The sequence below is a fragment of the Cottoperca gobio genome, chromosome 22 (genome assembly GCF_900634415.1).
Source record: "Cottoperca gobio chromosome 22, fCotGob3.1, whole genome shotgun sequence".
NCBI lineage: Eukaryota > Metazoa > Chordata > Actinopteri > Perciformes > Bovichtidae > Cottoperca > Cottoperca gobio.
Genome location: NC_041376.1, coordinates 874,136 through 894,964, shown reverse-complemented (window position 1 = coordinate 894,964; position 20,829 = coordinate 874,136). Strand labels below are relative to the sequence as shown.

The 20,829-nt window shown below is 43.0% G+C and overlaps 1 protein-coding gene across 2 annotated transcripts in view; it reads right to left on the bottom strand.

Moving 5' to 3' along the window:
- slc4a11 (solute carrier family 4 member 11) overlaps positions 1-20,829 on the bottom strand; it is an 85,296-nt gene that overhangs the window by 24,532 nt on the left and 39,935 nt on the right. Inside the window, exons 4-8 of one of the 2 annotated variants that reach the window (XM_029460483.1) lie at positions 14,609-14,652; positions 10,256-10,484; positions 6,297-6,329; positions 2,388-2,469; positions 1,833-1,956 (exon numbers count right to left, since the gene is read on the bottom strand). In XM_029460483.1, coding sequence (XP_029316343.1) covers positions 1,833-1,956; positions 2,388-2,469; positions 6,297-6,329; positions 10,256-10,484; positions 14,609-14,652 — 512 coding nt within the window. The remainder of the gene's footprint in view (positions 1-1,832; positions 1,957-2,387; positions 2,470-6,296; positions 6,330-10,255; positions 10,485-14,608; positions 14,653-20,829) is intronic. The other variant, XM_029460484.1, reaches the window with a different exon arrangement.

Sequence of the window (20,829 nt, the reverse complement as noted above, 5' to 3'; positions counted from 1 at the left end):
TGCTGTGAAGCTCTTTAAATGGTGGGAGATGGAAATGGTCCACCCATACACACACGCTACATGATTATATACATTTGCCAACCAAAGGAATTCCTATTATCATTATCATCATGCCCCTTCAAAGATTTCTTCTTGCAGAACCAGTCCCCATCAAGGTTAATTGAGACATAATAGTGCTTTATGTTTACTTGAGGCTTAGATTAATGTCTCTGAGAATGCCATTAGTGGTTGTGATTGCTGCCTGCAGGACTGGCAAGGAGCGTGCTGGAAATCTTGGGGAAAGAGGCACGATCACAAAGGCGGGCTTCATGGGGGGAAAAAAAGAAGATAGAAACCAAACAAACAAACAAACAGAAAACATGATGCAGTTAGCTGAGGCATTGCTGATTGCCAGGGTCACTCCAACCCCCTGGTGGCTCCACAGTTTGATGGTGGGTCGGTGAAAATGGTGTTCTTAGGGGGGATACCGCGCTAAAAGTAGACACAGTATGAAGAAAGACGTTTATTTTCAGCAAAGAGGGGGTGGAGGATTGGCGGTTTCCAATCGAGAAAGGGGCAACAATCAGTACCATCTGAAGATGGAAAAGTGAAGTGTATGCATGGATGTGTGTGTGTGTGTGTGTGTGTGTGTGTGTATGTGTGTGTGTTGAAAGCTCAGGATGAAGCGGTGGAGGACAGAAGGGGTTGAGTGGTTTGATGTAGAAAGAGTTCATGTTTTGATGGGAGAGAAGGGTATTACAGGATATGTGGCGCTCTCCATCAGCTACAGCAAGGTCTTCAGGGATGAAGAAAACAGCAATCCTGCACACAACAGTGACCCGAAACAAAACACTGTGGGGGCTTTGGATTGGATTCAAGTCAACAGACATTTGGGAGATTAGCGGCTCTATCAGTAGCACTTGGGATGTTTTAGTGAAATCAAATATAAAAAGCGAGACGAATTGGAAGTAAATGACCTTAGAATGAAAACCTATACTCTGAGTTTCTTTGGAACAATTAAGGCAGAGGTGGTTTGGTTTTAAAATAAAACAACGATACAAAAATCAGATATTAAAACTATCATTTGCAGCACAAACAATATGTGGTTTAATTGTGTAATTATGTCTTATACTATAATTTGCTGTGGCTCATAATCAGCAGCGCGTTTCTTCCCAGTTGTCCTTTTACTTTAAATGACAGAGAAGACGTGATCTTGTTTCTAACGCGTGATGATTACTGTCTTCTTGCAGCGAGAAGCACGAGAGGTTTTTAGATGCATGGAGGCATAACATCCTGCTGAAAATTTAAACCAATCTGGGAATTTGCAAAATATGCAAAGGCAGGAAATGGTGAGCGTTAAATAGTTTCAAGCAGAACTGAGCTTGCTTTAAAAAATAAAATAAAACTTTAATTGGACACACACCAGGTGGCTGACTCTACCTGAAGACTAATTAAAAAAATGTAACTGTTGAACTAAATATGCATTTCCTTCTTATTACAGTAGATGAAAGCAGAGCGGGAGGCTCTGCAAAGATCACTTGGGATGCTTACATTGAGATGGACTTTACTAAACACTGCACCTGCAGCTAACACACCTTACATGACGTGTAAGACGATGAAGACGAGAGGAAAGACTGGCAGTGGAAATGTAAGAAGAATCTCTTCACATCATCAGCGAGCGATTAACTGAAGGAATTCATTAGCAAATTCATAAGAAGGGATATTTCAGATGAGGGGAGTAGCAAACAGCACAAATACAGTAGATAATAAAGAAATACGAAATGTGTCGACAAATGCCTAAAGTAAAGTCACATAAATCACACGTATCGTTTCCTCCCTCCTCCACCAATTACCGTTTTGGACGGGGCGAGGATCAGGATGACATAGCGGACCTCGCAGCAGTTCTCCCCCCAGTTCTGCGGCCTCTCCAGGCGGGAGATGCACACGTGACGCCTCTGGAGATGCTTCACGTTGCAGCTGGAGTAGAGAGGGAGAAGGAAGAGGTTTTAAAAATGTCAATGCCTCACCTCAGCGGCTCTCATTTCCATAGATTAACCTCTCTCTCTCTGCAGCAACAGGTAGACGGTATTCAAATGTGCTCCGGTGAGCCTGCGTTCACTTGCACACGATCACACACACGCGCACACACACACACACACACACACACACACACACTTAAATGCATGTGCGCATACACAAATAAAACCATGCATCTCAAATATATTTGTATTTTCCCTCCAAAACTGTTAGAATCAGTTAATCAGTTAATAAATGTAGCGCCCGTATTGTGATGTCTTCAGATTACTTGCTACCCATAACATCACATTTGATATGCATCGATATAAAAGTCATTATTTTGTTGTTTTGCTTCACGCAGACACACAAAGCAACAACACATTGTGGCTTACAGGATGCAGAGCCAGGACTGCTGGTACTGGATCCCGGTGGCGGTGGCCGTCACCCCCTGGATCGTCTCTGACAGCAGGTGGACTGCAGGGGAAAGGTCAGAGGTCAAACACAAGTTAGCTGAGTTCAAGTCCAGTTTGATCCTCACATGCACTCCTCTGAAGTGATGAGCTCCTTCGAGCAGCAGCAATGCATGTCAGCCTACTGAAACCATCCTAAAAGTATAGTTACATGTATCATGTTTAAATCTAAAATGTGTTTAAAAATGAAACCTGGCTGGTTTATGGTGTCGGCCTACATGTGCCGTGCCAAGCCGCTCCATGTGATGTCGACATCACAAGCGTCTAACAAGCTTCTGCTTTAGACACTGATGCCAGTCTGCACTGTGTGCAAACACCACACCACGACAAACTAATGACAATGTCCGCCCAACCTCCAGGAAACACAGATGCTCGTGTTCGCAGATTTACAAAACACCACATTATTCTACAAATCATGGAACACGGGCAACGAGGGAGGCCGCTGAAAGCAGCTCGCTGCTTCCTAATAAGAGAGGAATCTCCCTTCTCACACTGCGAGGGATGAATAATAGTGTTTTGGGGGATATTCTTCGACAGCCCCGACTATCCCAAACCCCTCGACGAGAGTCAGCGAGCTTTAGCAATGTTCTCTTTGACTCATCATTTCGGAGAAAATTAGGGTGGAAATGTTTTGTATCGTCGACAGCGGGGACGATCATTTCCATCATTCAGATTTTCCCTGCCAGTGGTTTCTGCCTTTCTTCCTGTCTTTGTCTTTCTCTCCATCACTCTCCATCACTCTCCCTTTCTCTCTCTGCCATGCCGTCTCATCAATAAAGTATCCTCCATTCATGCCAGAAAATGATGGGCGTCACCATGACAACAGTATCACAGTGCTCAAGGAGCGAGAGAGGAAGGGAGAGAGAATCAGAGAGATGGGGGAGCGGGAGAGAGAGGGCATGCAGATAGAGAGTATGAGGGGAAGAGAGGATGAAAAGAAGCCTGGGGAGATAGGGAATGACAAGGAGTGGGGGGGGGGGAAGAAGAAGACAGAGAGAGAAATAAAGGAGACAGACGGGAAGAGAGAGAAAGAAGGAGGAGACGTGCAGAGAGGGAAGATGAAGCTGAGCAGAAACAGGGGCAGAGAAGGACCAAGGGAATCACAGAAAAAACAAAGAATGTGACAAACAAGAAGGGAGAGTGAGACGAGAAGAGTGAGAGGGAGACAGAGGGAGGGACAGAGACGTACAGGAGATGGACTGGGATTCAATTCAATTAATAGCAGTAAGCCTGACAGCCAAGTAATAATCAAAAACCATCCAATTTCTTATTGACGTCAGGAGGAGAGGAGGGCAGAGAGGGGGGGGGGGGGGGGGAGAGGGGGAGATGCAAGAGGAACAAAAGAAAGATTAAAAGATAAAGAGAGGAGGGAGAGACGATGGAGACATGAAGACGGACAGAGAGGTGGACGGTGTCGCAGAGAAGCCTTCACATTACAACCTTTAGCTTCAGTGTGGAGCAGTTGAGCAGCGGCGACGCAGCTTTTCAGGGTTGAATATTGTCGTTACTAAACGTGGGAAGCTTTTACAAAATGACATGAATGGAAAGGTCTAGAGCTGTGATTCATGCAGCAGCTGATGCTGCATGTGTCTCCTTCTCTTTTCTCAATATATAATAAACTCATTTGAAGATGATAATATTGTGTTATTATTTCAACTAAATTCTGTAAATAAAGAGTTTATAATACGTACACAAGGTAGGGAACTACATGTGTACAACTAGCAGGTTGAGAGAACCTGGTGGTTTAACTACATTATCTACTATTTGTATTCTGCTTTTTAATACTATCTTTAATGCTATTTCACATTTGCACTGTGCTAATTGTTATGTTTTTGCTGTGAAGCACTTTGGGCTGCAATTATTGTATGAAAGGTGCTCTACAAATAAAGATTATTATTATTATTATTCATATTTACAGTGATTCAAGCATTTAAATGACTTTTTAACTTGTTAACTACTGAAACTACAAACAAGTTTGGGAATTAAAAGAGAATAAATGATTCATATATACTATAATTGAACCCCCTTTTACTTGTTTTGGTTTATATATGACCTCTGAACAGGCACTCATTTAAAATAAATCTATCACATCGTCAATTAGAAAGAAGTTTCTAACTAGTTTAACTTCTTACAGTGTGACCTAATTGATTGCTACGCTTTCCAAGTAGCTTCCCCAACACTGCACACAACGCACATCAATGTGATTATTATTATTATTATACGTTTTGCATCCATTTGCCATCATGCAGTGGAAGTCCTGCATGATGTGCACAGTGAAGGTCCAACATCAAAGTGAAGGAACAATAAGCACATATTTGAGTGGATGGGGAAGTTCAAACACAAAGACAAACTATCGATATGGCCGCACGTCAGAGAGCGTTGCATCTCGTAGAAATGAACGCGTCTTTACTCTACAAACCACCGTCGTCATCTTCTTTTGTAAACGTGTGGGCAGTGTGTGAGGAAGGTTGCTGATGTGATCAAGTGGGAGACTAATTAAGACGTGCACATTTGACACTTGTCACTTATGTGAAGATTTCTGCACGGTTTCGTCATCTTTTGGTACGCAAACACCGCTGTTTCCAAACACAGAGGGGGGAAAAGAAAAATCATAGATGCTCACACGCAGCATATCAAATGTGACAAACTTCAATGGAAAGTGATGAAAACATACGAGGGAGGCAAGACTGGATGGCTGGATTGGCCCCTTTGATCTTTCTGGATTCTTGCTGAATTCTTTAACTGCATTATTCACACGATTTGGTTCGAGGGGGAAAAACAGATTCCAATTTCTATTAATCACACGAGAATAATCCCGTCACAAACAAGAGAGGCAGAGACGAATCAATTACGCTAAACCAGTGATGCTATTATTTATTTTGGCGTGCCACTCCAACATCAGCAGCGGAACATCTACAAAGATAGGTGTAGAAAAAACACACACACACACACACACTCATTGTTTGTCCGTCAGTGTGTGAACGGGCCACGAGCCTTTTGGCAAAGAGACCCCGTACAGTATGCTCAGAGGTGACCTCAATAAAGCCTGCAGATCTTATGCTGCCTTAAAGATTAACTGTGATCTCAACTAGTGGTAGACCTGCACACACACACACACACACACACACACACACACACACACACACACACACACACACGGGGGGGGGGGATGATTGGTTTCCTTCAAAGCGTGGATAGTGGAGGACCCTTTGAAGGAGGCGATTAAAACACAGGAAGGATCCATACAGCAGTGGCAGATGAAACACTTACTGTATATTAGATATCCGTCACAGCCAATCACAATGCAGCACACATACGTATGATGTCACATGGCGGCGAGAGGGTCACTAGGACTGGGTCAATTGTGAAACCTTATTAGCGAGGGAGGTTGTCAATTATAATCTTTTACTCGCTTGCAGAAGAAATGACATTAATGGTAAATAAACCAGCGCTAGATATAACAAAGGAAAGCCCCTTTGTATAACCAGATTGAAAAACTAATAACAAATGTCCAGGAAGTATCGTAACTGCCAAAAACGTCAAATGATTTTGTAGTTTTGATTGTTTTCTTTGGTTCCAGACAGAACTTATGGCGTTAAGGGACAATGAGCGGACGTTGATTTGAGGGGCAGCTGAAGAGGCATCGATATCTGACACACAGGACGGATCGCTGGCGTCTGTAATCATTTGACGACTCGATGGATCGACCCAGTCCCGAGCGCGGAGAGGAACACAAACGGCATACTGATGATGATTGGTACAGAAGCAAACCACTGATTGCAGCCTCATGGCGGCTGATGGTGACATTTTCATCCAATTAGCACAGCTTACCGTCATCAAAGAAAACGAAACTTTGAGACTTGTCTGCATGTGGAGAAGGTGGGAGAAAAACCAAGAAGAGAAACCAGAGAGTCAGTTCAGTCACCGCTTTCCGATCAACAGGCGACTTCACACAAACAAAGACACACAGCCTGTAACCACGCACGCATTAACACACACTTTGTGGTTAACAGGCACGCACAGAAATATCTCTGCTGAACAGAAGCTTCATTTCCTGCCCTCCTTTACCTCGTGCATATTAAATATCATTTTCCAGAGAAAATCCCTCAATGTCTCGTCTTTGTTGGGCGCGGAGAGATCTTATCTTGATTACCGTCTACAGGCTATTACCAAAAATTGGATTTTATCACTGATAGCAGTTATGTGCACCCAGAGAAGCGTCAATGAAGAGATCAAGGGAGAAACGTGACATGTGTGGCCACCATCTTTTAATGTGGTAAAGAGCTCGGATTAATGCTTTCAATTTAGTATTCTGATCAGTCCCGCAGTACGTTACAGAGAGATCTTCACGGCGAAAAGATATGTTATTATAGCAGCGGAGGCATAGTCTGTTAAACAGAGTTAATCACATGCACAGTATTCCTCCTGTCAGAACATGCATCTGCACAAAGTACGTGTGGACACACAGTTAAGCAACAACAGCTGCGTATGTATTGTTGGATTCATTAACAGCTCGTATGAACTATCGAGGGTCACTTATATGTTTTCTTTTTGAAGAACGAGCTCACACTCTTTGCAACTTTACAATTATATGTTTTTCAGTTTAACAAATGTTATATATGTTTTAATAATTGTATTTAATATCTTCAAAATACAAAAAACACACAGAAATATTCCAGAAAATGTGTTTGTACTTCACTTACTTTGTGTCATTACTACTGGCAGGGAATACTGGGCATATAATAGTTATTTATAAAGATTATAATATCTCCTGTACTCTATGTTTAAGTCTTTATCCCTTTTATCTGAACTTGGCAACACTTGGTTCTGTTGTTATTGTGTGTTCCAGTCCATACCTACCAGCTGAACCATCTTCAGGCTTCTTCTTCAACAACAAACTTCAGGCGGAGTGTATTTTCTTCACACAGTATATTCAGACCACTATTACTCAGAGCCAGAAGCACGTGGAGTGATTCTTCAAGTTTTGCAAGAACAAAAAGAGCAGCTTCTAACATGCTTTGGGAGTTGTTAGTAGGTATGTCTCCACACTGTAAGAGGTTCATTTTACCTGGCAAATCAAATTAAAAATAGCTCGGGAGGATTATGCAAAATCGGGACGATGAGATCGATCAAAGGTGGAGAAACGATGGTACAGTCGTCACACATGGGGCGTACAGCACGGAGCACTGTTGCTGCTTTCAGCATCACAGAGAGGAAAACACGATTATACATCACTCATATGTTGATCGGTCGCGTGGCGGCCGCTCATCACTATTGTAAGCACCGTCGTCATCCTATAATCATTTATTGGTTTGAATACTCGGGAGTATGTTAAAGCATGAAGTATTACTTGTGATTAATAAAAGGCAGGATTAGTGTGGATACAAGTGATATTATTATTAACGCATTGCATCATCAGCGCTCCATCGCCAGATCCCAAGACACAAATAAACTAAAAGTTGGCTCCTCCGTACAAGTTATAGCAGGACTAATTATCTCTGTGGGCTTCTCATCTTTTCATTTGGGTAATTCTCTGTTCTTTCTGCGGCTGTCATAATCTCGCCGTGTTCTCTTTATCTCACAGCTGCACAGTATTACACTCCAAATGAGCCGGCCCGCTCGCCAGCCGTATCACCCCAGCAGAGTGAACGCAGATACGGCAAGAAATTAATACCTGAAGAGATATGTCCCATTGATAACATACTTACAGCAATATGAATGTATTCCCCCGAGGAACAGCCTTTGTCCCCCCCTCCCCCCCCCCCCTCTTCAGAAGTGACACGAGTGCTTCACGTGTTCCTGATTTTAAATTCAGGGATTCTACACGTGAAGGGAAGTCATTGCAACAAACTGGACACTGAAGAGAAGGATTTCAAACTGCATGTTGTGAAGTCGTGCATGTTCCTATTAAATAACGTCTAACCTCACTTCTGTAAATATTCCTCTCAGTTAAATCCATCCGCAGATAATATTTGCATTAGTACGGCACAGTAGTGCTCCTTTGCTCCTTTCAAACTATAACTACATCTTTGTCGTCCTTGTTTGTTTCATAATTGTGCAGCTGTTACATCATCCTCCCTGCAATTAATTATCACCTATTTCTCATCTACTATTCCCCGACTGCTTCTGCTGCAGCGAATGCATTTCCCCGGAGTCATGAGTGGAGTTTCAACAGATTTAAAACCGCACAATATAAAAGAACATCACGGCTACATGCTGTTAGTTAGTTACTAACTTAGATAATGATGCACATGAGTACTGACTGCTAAGACATGTAAAACACAATAACACAGTATTTTATTGTGATACTTTTCCCCTTAAAAGCACTAATGATATGTGCACATATTAGTTTATGGCTGTGGATTAATTTTCAAAATAAAATGTCACTGATATAAAATGCTTTTTCCAAATTCAGTGAAACCCCTGAATGCTCAAATTGATTTGCACAGGAAGCCTTTTTGTTAAGATGGCCGCCACAAAGAGAAAAGAAACCTTCTGCCTCTGAGTGTGGAGTATTCTGGGAGAGAAACAGTCAAGTAGCCGCAGCCACCGCAGCTTGAGAGTCTCTGAGAGCCATTTGAAAAGCTAAGTGAGTGATCGATGACAGAAGTCAATTATCACCTCGCGGATCTGTCAGAGGCGGCTGTGCAGGGCGAGCGTCACACACCACCCACCTCAGACTAACCATCAACAACTGTGGACACCAGAGCAGCCAGACAGGAAAACACTGGAGGCTGTGACAGGAAGCCCGCACACTGCCATTAGCTCAACGTGCTCCCATAGTGGCGAGAAAACCCCTCTTATTTAACAGCCAAAACAAAAAACCTTCTCCACTTCTGAGTGACGTTAACGAAGAAAATAAACAACGTTTGATTTGACAAATGAGTATTTTTTGTGAATGCTCTGCGCAGCTTGGGCAGAGAGTGAGGCTTTAACAATGGCTGCTTACTGTTCTGTAAGAGGGCGGATTTCTCTGGCTCTAATGGGCTGAGGAGATTCGCCTTAACCAAGAGGCTTTGCTACACCGCCGACAGGACCTGAAGTGACTGAGCCCACGTGAAAGGGAACTGTAAGCCGAGAAATGATCACCAAACCTGCAGAAATTATAGTGCACCTCAGAAATGAATTCATACATTAGAAGAGAGAAACACTTTGAGCATATCTTACACACTTTTAGGGACAATAAACCAAAGTGTTTCATGTCCAAATGTATTTCAGTAAAAGGAAATATTTTAGCTTTTTGGCAAATTAATTCATTTTGCACTCTGAGAAACCTGCTTTAAATGGCACCATGTCGCAATCTTTTAGAGAATAAAACATTTGTGCATGCATGGAAGTAGCGCAGGAACACGTGCACCTTATGCTTGTGCATGAACGTGTAGGATAACCAGCTGACAGTCTTCCTGGGAAACGTTTGATGTCTGCACATGTAAATAGTTGCTAACAGGATTCATCACATTGAGCTCTATTTGTGTCTACTTCAAAAAGCCGCGGGGCAAACGGACAGCCTGGATTCTAACATCACTAACTCTCCTTTGGGTCTTAAAAGCTTCTTGAACCATTCTCAAGTCTATCTGACAATTCTGCTCCTGAGCCTGAGGTGAAGCTATTTCTCAGGTAGGTGTTGACATGTGCAGACTTCAGATGTTTTTAGGTCAGCTGATTGTGGGCAGACACAGATGTTTCAAGTTCTCTGTCTTCTTGTGTTCTGTTTGTCTGCGATTGTTTTTTTTACGCACTTTTCCACATGCCGGTTTTAATACATGCACGTCGACGGGTTCACTGCTTACCGTTGACCTCCTGGGCTCCCGCATCTGTGAAAAGCATGCTCATCACCTCCTCGAAGTTGCAGCTGGGCTCGAGTGCGTTGCTGTCCTGGTCCACGTGGTGCAACATTCTCTTCAGCACGTCGTCCAGGGAGGCAGCGGTCTCATCCAGCAGGATTGTGGCCTTCGCCAAGAAGCCGTCCAGGTCCCGGTGAGCCCGAATCTCCTCCTCGAAGTTCATCAGCTTCACATACTGCGGAAAACATTCAATTCTTTCAAAGTCGGACGTTGTTTTATTTGAGGTTTCTGTCGCGATTATGCCAAAAATAATTATCAAAATGCATCTACTGTACGTTGTGCAGAATTGGACCCAAGGCATTTGGTTAAATCTTTAGTTTGACATGTTTGACTCAACATGAGATGTGTATACGGCTGTGATGTGTTCGATATTGCATTTTGAAATTTAAGACCGCTAAAGATCTTCCTGCTAAACTAACATGTTCGATGTTTCTGTTGATCCATGTTTTTCAGGATTGTCAAATAAATGTTCAAATGTTTTGAATCAGGATGAATTTGTTGTACTTGACAAACGTTTGAAAGATCTGGCTGTCAGACGATTAGATGAAAGATGTGCTTGTGTTTCTGTACGTCCAAAACTCATTTATTTTAAACTTATGCACGCCTGGGAGTCGCTTTTATGCACAAGTGTGCACGTTTGGTCGGCTGTGAGCAGATCCACGGTCCGATTTCCTGCATAGCTGTCTTTAAAAGATCCCTTCTTAATAGTTTGTATAATTAAAGAGGTGTTTTACATGCATACAGGTGAGTTAACACAAAGCATCAATACAAATAGTCGGCGCACTTTTTCATCGATGTAGCTATTTAGCTTCTGTAGCACGCTGCGCAGGAAGATGTCAACATTCCCGATCATGAAGCGTTCAACAAAATGTAGGTTTAAGATTTTAGTTGTCTTCATGTAGTAGATCAGATTGAAAGGAACTCCGATCTTCAGAGTCTTAAGATTAAAAAACTTACTCACACACAAGTGTGAAAGTCCCCTAAAGCTCCGACCTTAAAGTATCCAGCCACACAACCCCCTCCGAGCCAAACACTGTCCTCTTTCTTAAAAAGCAGGACCCAGAGCAGATGCATCACCCTTGGAAAGTTCATCAGAATTGGACCGGTGGTGGTGACCACCTGAGAGACAGACGACGGACAGAGAGATGAACACAGCTCGATTAAGAGCCCAGACTCCCAGCAGTCCTCCGTTTCATTGATCGTGTGATTGACAGAAGTTCTGAAGATGAGTGGATTCCCTGCTGTTCTTTTTTAAATAAAACAAGCTCCGAGCAGAATCCATGTCTTCGGAGCTATTTGTGTACAGGGCTCTATAAATCAATTAGACTTGTTTGCACCGTACGTAACGTTTTGGTTCTGTTTTGCTTCGGGTCAAGCGATTAAAAAAAAAAAAAGGTGCAAATTGCAATTAATTTGGCTTTATTTTAAGATAGATTCTAGTCATATGCACTGGTGTTCCATACTGTATGTGTAACAGTAACATCACCTGAATTATTCCAAATAAAGGCCACAATAAATAAATAGATCCATAACAACATTCTTGGCGGGGAAGTGAGGTTGTGACCATGTGAAATTGATTTAAGGGAGAGAGCAAACAAAGCAGAAGTGTAATACAGAACGGGGAGATTAGTGAGAAGAAGCAGGCAAGCTGTTGGCAAGACACAACACACTGACGTCTCTGACAGGCTTGTACCAACGTCCATCTCTCCCCAGCCTTGGTCACCAGTTTAAACTAATGCCCTCTGGGTGCTGCGTGCTGCTCCTTGAACTCCAGAGGAAGATCTATCTCCGGTGTACTCACGGGAATCTATTAATATCACTAATAGTGACGTTCTGCTTTAAAGTCACGTCATTCCCCATCTGTCTCTCGCCTGGTTTCACCGCTTTACCGTGATCGTAAGACATAACTCACACGATGCACAATGCTTTCTGACTGGACACTTGTCTGGCTTTTGTATTGTTTTGTATTGTTCAGCGTTTCCATGCTCCACTGGAGCAGATAGGGCTGCAACTAAATTAAAATGTCTTGTTTTGGTCATGCAAGCAGTCCAGAACTCTACATTATTTACTCTTACATTTGAGCAGCTGCAGCCAGTGAATCTTTACTTTCGTTGATTGCCAAAAAATGCCAATTCAGGTTGATTATCACATAACTTAGACTCATCATATACAAACACTCAAACATTAGACATTTCTGTATTTTAGGAATCTTCCACCAGTATAACCTTTTCTCTCTGGCTCGCCTTCATCAGCAGGAGGCTTGATTAATGTTATTCGCTCTCGTCTGATTTTACCCCGAAAAGCCTTGAAACTCCGATGATCTAAATTGCAAAGTCCAGAGGCAGAGGACACCTGTTTTAAAGTGCCGTCACTGAGAGCAGACTTTGAAATAATGCCTCTGGACTAAAGCAAGTCGGCAAGAATAATGGCGGTGAGTGAGGAAAATCTGCAGACAGTTTTAAATTAAACTGTAAGTTATACCTTTATTATAGCGAAGAAATCACACAGCAGTTCATTGTGATTGACACTTTACGCCCCACAGGCCCGATTTGGCGTCACAAAAGGTCACAGTATAGTTTTGCCGATCTGGTGTACGAGTTTGATTTTATGCAAACCAGCTGACACGGCATTTGCCATTATGACACGTTCTGGCAAATTAAAAAGAAGCCTACATCAGCAACCTGTGTGCGTGCATGGTGCATGTGATTGGTGCTTGGTGCATGGTGATTGGTGCACGGTGCTTGGTGCACGGTGCTTGGTGATTGGTGCACGGTGCTTGGTGATTGGTGCACGGTGCTTGGTGCATGGTGATTGGTGCACGGTGCTTGGTGCATGGTGATTGGTGCACGGTGATTGGTACATGGTGCTTGGTACATGGTGCTTGGTGCATGGTGATTGGTGCACGGTGCTTGGTACATGGTGCATGGTGATTGGTGCACAGTGCTTGTTGCATGGTGTATGTTGTTTTTTGGGGGTGAAACAGTCTTTAAGAAAACTAAAGTTAAAGTGAGGTGCCGGGGCCTCTGCGTCTGTTGCAGGCTGCCTTATTGGATCATCACATCAAAACAAACGCAGCAATGTGTAAACAGTCATTGGCGGCTGCTGAGTCAAATACAACGCCTAGAAATACCAAATAATGTTCCGGTGTTTGGCTGGATATAAAACCGGTTTTAACATTTTTACTACGCCCCAACTCTACCTTACAGGTGTGTAGTGGAGATCAAAATGAAGCTGTGTGTGCTCCGAGCAAGGGCGGCGGATGTAGGAAGGTAGGAAGTGCCTGCTGTGTCTCTTGGCATCACTTTATACTTTATACTTTATTTGTCTGTAACTCATTGTATAAAATACTTTGCATTTCTCACGTAAGGTGCCTTGAAAGTAAAGGTTGATTTGATTCCTGAGAGTACAGCAGTCCCTATTCTCTAATCTGCATACAGTACACACGTCTGTCCCGTGATGCATTCATAAAGAAATCCACTTAAGATAACAAATGGTGAACACAAGACCATCAAGTCTACAGGACCAACAATCACAGAAGCAACAAACTCGACAGCTGGAGAGCAATTGATCCTAAAATATCCTCTATCAGCAAACACTAACGACATCATTTGGATTCCCTAAATCTGTCAGGATAGTTTAGACCTAATAAAGTTCTGATTCTGTGCTTTCTGCAGCAGCATCATCATCATCCTGACACATGAACATGGAACAATATGAGCGAGCGAAGAGTAAAGTGGCATGAAAAGATAAACAGCAGCAGAAGATATTCACAGTGACCGCAGAGCTATTCAGTTGTCAGGCATATTTTACATAAATTGGATTGCTTTGTGCAGACCTCAGCGTGCACTGAGGAGCTGAGGGCTATTACAGTATGTAGGGAAATATAAGTAGTAGACTGGGACTTGGTATCGGATGATACTCATGACTCAACAGTAATGAAGCTCAGTTTACGTTAAGGAATAACAGCATTTACAAAAATATTCTCTGCTCCCACTTAATCACTTCTACTGCTTTCACGTACAATAAACATTAAGAAGAGATAATGTAAAGGAAATACCAATAAGAGCTAATGTTTGTTTTGCTCTTAAAACACAACTGTGATCCATCCTACCAGGTTTAAGATGCAGACTTTACATCTGAAGTCAAACAGACAGTAATTAAGATCCCAGTTGAGCTGAACTGTATTGACAGATGGCTGCACTCATTATCGACAATGTGCCAAGTTCCCCCGACTGCCAAAAAACCCCCTTATCTTTAAAGTAGTGATAGATCATATATTTAAGGATTATTCACGCTCACCTTTCTTGATGTGTTCAGCAACACGCAACCAGAGTCGTCAGCGTCTGAGGAGGAACACAAGAGAGGTACAATTACACATGCAAAGTGTGCAAACGTCATCATATACTGTGTTTCTGCAGATCATGATTATTTTCATTAAGAGATATTTGCTGCATCTCTGTTCTAATAATTATAATCTGACCTGAATGTAAAACTAAAGATCTGATCCGGCTTGCAGACGCCAGCCTGGCAATGACTTCTAAAAAAGACCGTCCTGCTCTGCACGTTTCTTTAGGCCTTTTATGCCTTTGTTAGAGCGTCAACAGTTAAGACTTGAAATGAGGCGACAGGCAGACGGGGAGCGACAGAACGTCTTCTGGGAACGTTGCGGTCCATGGTCAACTTCTTGAACCCCTTGTGCCACAAGGTCATCTTATATCTTGAGTTTTTAAACAATATACAAGCATTTGTATATTAAAATGTAAATGCTCTGTATTTGCATTTAAAATCGAGCCAATGGTGCACATTGTGAAATAAAGATCACAAGTAACAACCCTTTTTCTAGAAGTGATGAAAAAGTCTCTAAGTGCTCTCATTGAACAGGGATTGGAAGTTCTCCGCTGATAAGGTTTTAATACACACGTCCGTGGAGCCGAGGCAAGTGCTCAGATAAAGTACAAAAGGTCTGGATTTTCTGGAGTCGAAAAGGAGGAAAAACCTTTTATGTTAGAAAACAATACGGGGACAAACGGAGGGAATGAGGTTTTCAAAACGCTTCAGTCCCTCAACCGGCAGACTCAGTACCCTGCTGACTCTCATAAAACCGTCCGCCATTGCCGTTACATAAGCAGTTATCGTCGCTTGCTGCGGGGAGGACGTTATTGGGTTACCATGGGCTTTCCTCCTCTGCTGCACGTGATGTCGGCTCCGTCTGGAAATCAATCAGTGCTTAACTCCTCCCTCCAGCGATGGGAAAGCAAGAAAACCCCACTTTAACATGCCAATAAGCCCGAGGAAAGGACCAGGATATCATAATATAAATAATCCAGACACAAGTGAACATGTTTGAGTGTGACTCTGCAGGAAAAGAAGGGGGGGGGGGGGCTTTGATCGCCGTGACAAACACCTTGCCATCATAAAACACTGCAGGCAGTGGAGGAAGAAAGAGCGCCCCAGCCCCTACCTCTATGATGAGGCTGGAGCAGGGGGCACGTGTCGTGTGCACTGGATTTGATTCATCAAAGCCTCACAATCAAAAAGCACACGGCTGGGCTGATCCGCTCCCAGAGGGGAGAGCGAGCAGCGGCTCTAATTGCTGCCAGGCTGCAGCCGTAAGGAGATATTCATATATTCATATAAGATTACCTTGTCCCCAATGATCACCTCCTTCTAATGGCCTCTGTATGTCTCAATATACTGTGCGGCTTAAAATAATCCAGGATCATTTCAGGGTTTAGGAATTAGGATGAGGAAGTGGTAAAATGTGACACGCTTGTTTCCTTCCTTATTTGATCAATGCAGCACTACACCTGTTGATTATAGCCACAAGTGTTGTTGTGTTTTAGACATCAAGTGTTGCAGGGTGGCGACTGACGACGGCTGAATTACGGTTTGATAGGAAGGATCTCAAGCTGGGCAGTGTGTTTGAAGCAGGACGTGCATTTCAAATATGTGATGATGGTTTGGTAGTTCAATGTAATCTAATACCACAGGTTCATATTGTTTTTTTTCTACTTTCAGAATACTAAAACAGAATAAGTTTCCCATCCATCTTCTGGACTCTGCCTTCGGTTATTTCCTTTGGTAAAGTCCGTATAAAACAGCAGGGATGTGTCGATCAGATCGAGCCGATACCGAATTTATTAAGTGGATTTTGGTGAATCCAATCCATCAAACATATTTAACTCTTATGTAATTATGTCTCATGCAATGCAATAACCTTCATTTACTACACAACATTTTCTATTCTCTACACTGAGTCCATGAAACAACGCCCGCACAGTCATCAAGGTCAGGCAATGACCTTGGTCAAAACCCTAAACCATCAAGCTTCCAGTGTGAGCGACGCCTGTCCTTCCTGCTGGGACTTTTCCACTTCAGTTTTCAGCCAAATTGATTGAACTGAACTGGAACAGAGCCGAGCGCTGGCAGATATATAATCATGAAATCAATTCTCTTTATGCAGAGTGTTTGACAGCTTTATGACAAAGTTCTCCGAAAAGACAGAGAAGAATGAATAAGATCATGTCAAAGCGATAAAAAATAGAGAGACAACAAACAGCCTCCTTGTATTACCAGCTGACAACATTTCCACTAAACTCTTCAACACTCACTTGAATAACCGCCATCAATCACTTTGTTTGATATTTCCCTAATGCCACTTACATCCCCAATACTGAGAAGAATGTATTACTGACTCTTCGACCTTCACACGTACGTCCTGCGGATACTTCCAGTATCTGTAAATGTGTGGAAAAGAGTGTAATCTATCAATAACCAACGACAGAGAGGACACAGAGAGATGACACAATGTATTAGATAACAAGATAAGACAGCGATAGAAATGTCATTAGTTTTGCAAATACTTGCAGAAACTAAAATATTGGCGATAGATTAAAAGTGCCAATATTTGTCGAGATATTTCACTCAAAACCACAAATGTAAAACTTAAGAGTGGCGCTTGCAGAACGGCAAACATCGTCTGAGAACCATGAATTTCTGTGTCTTTCCATCTACGAGATGCCGAGTCAATGGGAGCCAGAGCCTTCAGCTATCAAGCGCCTCTCCAGTGGAACCAGCTTCCAGTTTGTGTTCGGGAGGCAGACACACTCTCCACATTTAAGAGCAGGCTAAAGACTTTCCTTTTTGATAAAGCTTATAGTTAGGGCTGGCTCAGGTTTGCCCTGGATCAGCCCCTAGTTATGCTGCTATAGGCTTAGACTGCCGGGGGATACCTCCCTGCTCTCTTCCTTCTCTTCCTCTCTCCTCCCCTCCCTCTCTATCTGTATGCATTTATGTAAATGTATGTTACTAACTCATCATCCGGGGCATCATCCCCAGAGTGTCTGTCTCTCATGTGGCAGGTTGCCACTGATAAAGTTTACGTCAGGATCATGAATCGTGGCTGCGCCTGCTGCCCTGGTCCTGCTGGACACCAGGAAGCCTTTTTGACATTTTCCTGGATTCATCCAAACTTTCTCTTTTTCAACACAACATCATTTCTGTCAAATGTTGTATTTGTACTATGTTGTTTATCCTGTACACACGACATCCATTGCACGTCTGTCCGTCCTGGGAGAGGGATCCCTCCTCAGTTGCTCTCCCTGAGGTTTCTTCCATTGTTTCCCCCTTTAATTATGGGGTTTCTTTTAGGAAGTTTTTCCTTGTGCGATGCGAGGGTCTAAGGACAGAGGGTGTAAGGACAGAGGGTCTAAGGACAGAGGGTCTAAGGACAGAGGGTCTAAGGAAAGAGGGTCTAAGGACAGAGGGTCTAAGGACAGAGGGTCTAAGGAAAGAGGGTGTAAGGACAGAGGGTCTGAGGACAGAGGGTCTAAGGACAGAGGGTCTGAGGACAGAGGGTCTAAGGACAGAGGGTCTAAGGACAGAGGGCCTAAGGACAGAGGGTCTGAGGACAGAGGGTCTAAGGACAGAGGGTCTAAGGACAGAGGGTCTAAGGACAGAGGGTCTGAGGACAGAGGGTCTAAGGACAGAGGGTCTGAGGACAGAGGGTCTAAGGACAGAGGGTCTAAGGATAGAGGGTCTAAGGACAGAGGGTCTGAGGACAGAGGGTCTAAGGACAGAGGGTCTGAGGACAGAGGGTCTAAGGACAGAGGGTCTAAGGACAGAGGGTCTGAGGACAGAGGGTCTAAGGACAGAGGGTCTAAGGACAGAGGGTCTGAGGACAGAGGGTCTAAGGACAGAGGGTCTGAGGACAGAGGGTCTAAGGACAGAGGGTCTGAGGACAGAGGGTCTAAGGACAGAAGGTGTCGTAACCTGTACAGTCTGTAAAGCACACTGAGACAAATGTATAATTTGTGATATTGAGCTATACAAATACATTTGATTTGATTGATAAGTGACATCTTTTACCTGCTGCTGGCGACTTACTTTGTTATCACACTACAGCCCAGAAAGTCTTGGTGCAAAAGTTAAAGTCAAAATATTGTTAAATAAACTTCTGAAGATGCATCTGCCTCTCACCGTGCATGAACTTTACTATGTGCTTTAAGGTATTTCCTTGAATGCATTCTGATCCCCCCCGGAGAACCCGACAGACCATATAACAGAGCTGAGTGTTACATGCGCCTGGAAAAAGTGCCTCAACAAGTTTGATGATTCAAATAAAAAACATAAATAGAAAACATTAACATGTGTATGCATTGAGACGGATGAGCAAAGGCCTCTGGATGATGATGATGGCACGGGGGTAAAAAAACCCTCAAATGTTGGAAGCCCTTATGAAACGTATCCTTAGTATGGTGGAGCTAAATGTCCAACAGGCATGATATCATAAAGGTCAAGATTGAATACTGTCCCAGAAAGCACGCTGGCATGACACCAACACAATAAAAGCATCCAAGGCATGACTACATGTTCTCATGAAAGAAGCCACAGTTCACGTCGCGAGAGAAATGAATTAATTCTAACAGACAGATGTTTTTGAAATTAGATTTAGGTCGGAGCTGCCGTCTCTGGGTCCGATGTAATCACTAAGCTATTTGCTTTTCCATACCGCTGCTTATTTAGCCAGACAGGATGTGATTAAAAGTCCCGTTCGGAGTCTTACATTGATTTGATATGGTGGACATATTCCATAGTGGCATTGCCGATGTGGAAAAACAAAATGACATAATAATTTGTGACATAAATTAAAAGCACAAACAGGCATGCAAACAGCTAATGACACAGAGGTCTGATGTATGTGACAAGTAGACTTAGAGGCAGGAATAAAAAGCAAATGTACTAATCAACAGCTGTCAGCGAATGAAGCGCTGAAACACGACCAACATTCTGCACCTGCGGGGGAGAAAGTGCTTCACGACAACAGTGAGAATTTAACATATTACATATATTACATAATATATAAGGTTGGATTTATGGTACAAAGCAGGTTTAGGGGTTCAGCTAATGGATTGTGATTCAAGGTGAGTGACACGACTATTCAGAGAATGAGATGGTATATAATCTTTTTTAAAAAAAAAACATATTTCTGGGTGTATTTTGGATTTAAATGTTTATTGCATCAACGAGATGAAGCGTCTTGTTTTGTCCTTTTGAAGGTTTTAACTGCACTGAAAACCTGGGGAAAAAAACAACAACAAAAACACAAACAGGCGCTTGACTTACGAGCATGCATCACACACACACACACACACACACACACACACCTCACAAACACCAAGCTAAATGTCAGCCTCATAGTGCAGAAACGGTGGTACATTGCCAATAGTGTTGTAGTCTGAATGGGTCATTTACGACATTATTTTCCTTTTGTATGACGGTGAAGACAGTGTGATGAAGATTCTTGTTAAAGGTATTTAATTTACTGCATTAACTAAAACATTTCCAACATTATCATGTTTTTTTGTTGCAGTTCCTCAGATGATTAAACGCAGCCTGGAGTTAGACGGCGTTACTGCCAAAACGCCGTCGGCTCTTCAGAAAGCTCCAGGTGACGGCACGGAGACCTCGTCCATATTTAATGCAGCGTATGGTTTCACCGCTGGCATAGTCGCATCACATTGAGTACGTTCCACCATACAATCAGAACAATTGATTTGTATTATGTAGATTTACATCCACACACCCTGCCGTGTGTTAACATGTATGGTAAAGGGAACCGACTGTATAATCAGTGTACATTACGCCACAGTGTTTTACGCTCTTGCTTTAGCTGACATTAATAGCACCTGTCCAACTTAAGAGAAGAGATTTCCTCTGTTGTTTTCTTCCTCTTAACTTGTTCCCAGCTTGCATCACTCCAGCTCTCTTGTCAGACGCCGTAAGTGTTACTATGTGTGGAGAATGAGCCCGAGTGACATGGTCACCTGTCACATTCAAAGGGAAGCGGGCATCTCTCCCTCTTTCTTTCTGGTGATGAGGTCAAAGTCATCTGCACCTGCAGCTGAGGAGCTGTCCGTCAAGTCAACACCTGCCATCGGGGCTGTGGATGGACCCACCGTACCTCGACACGAGAAATTAGTTTAAAGTTGTTTGTTGTTGTGCGTTTCTCTCTGATGTCT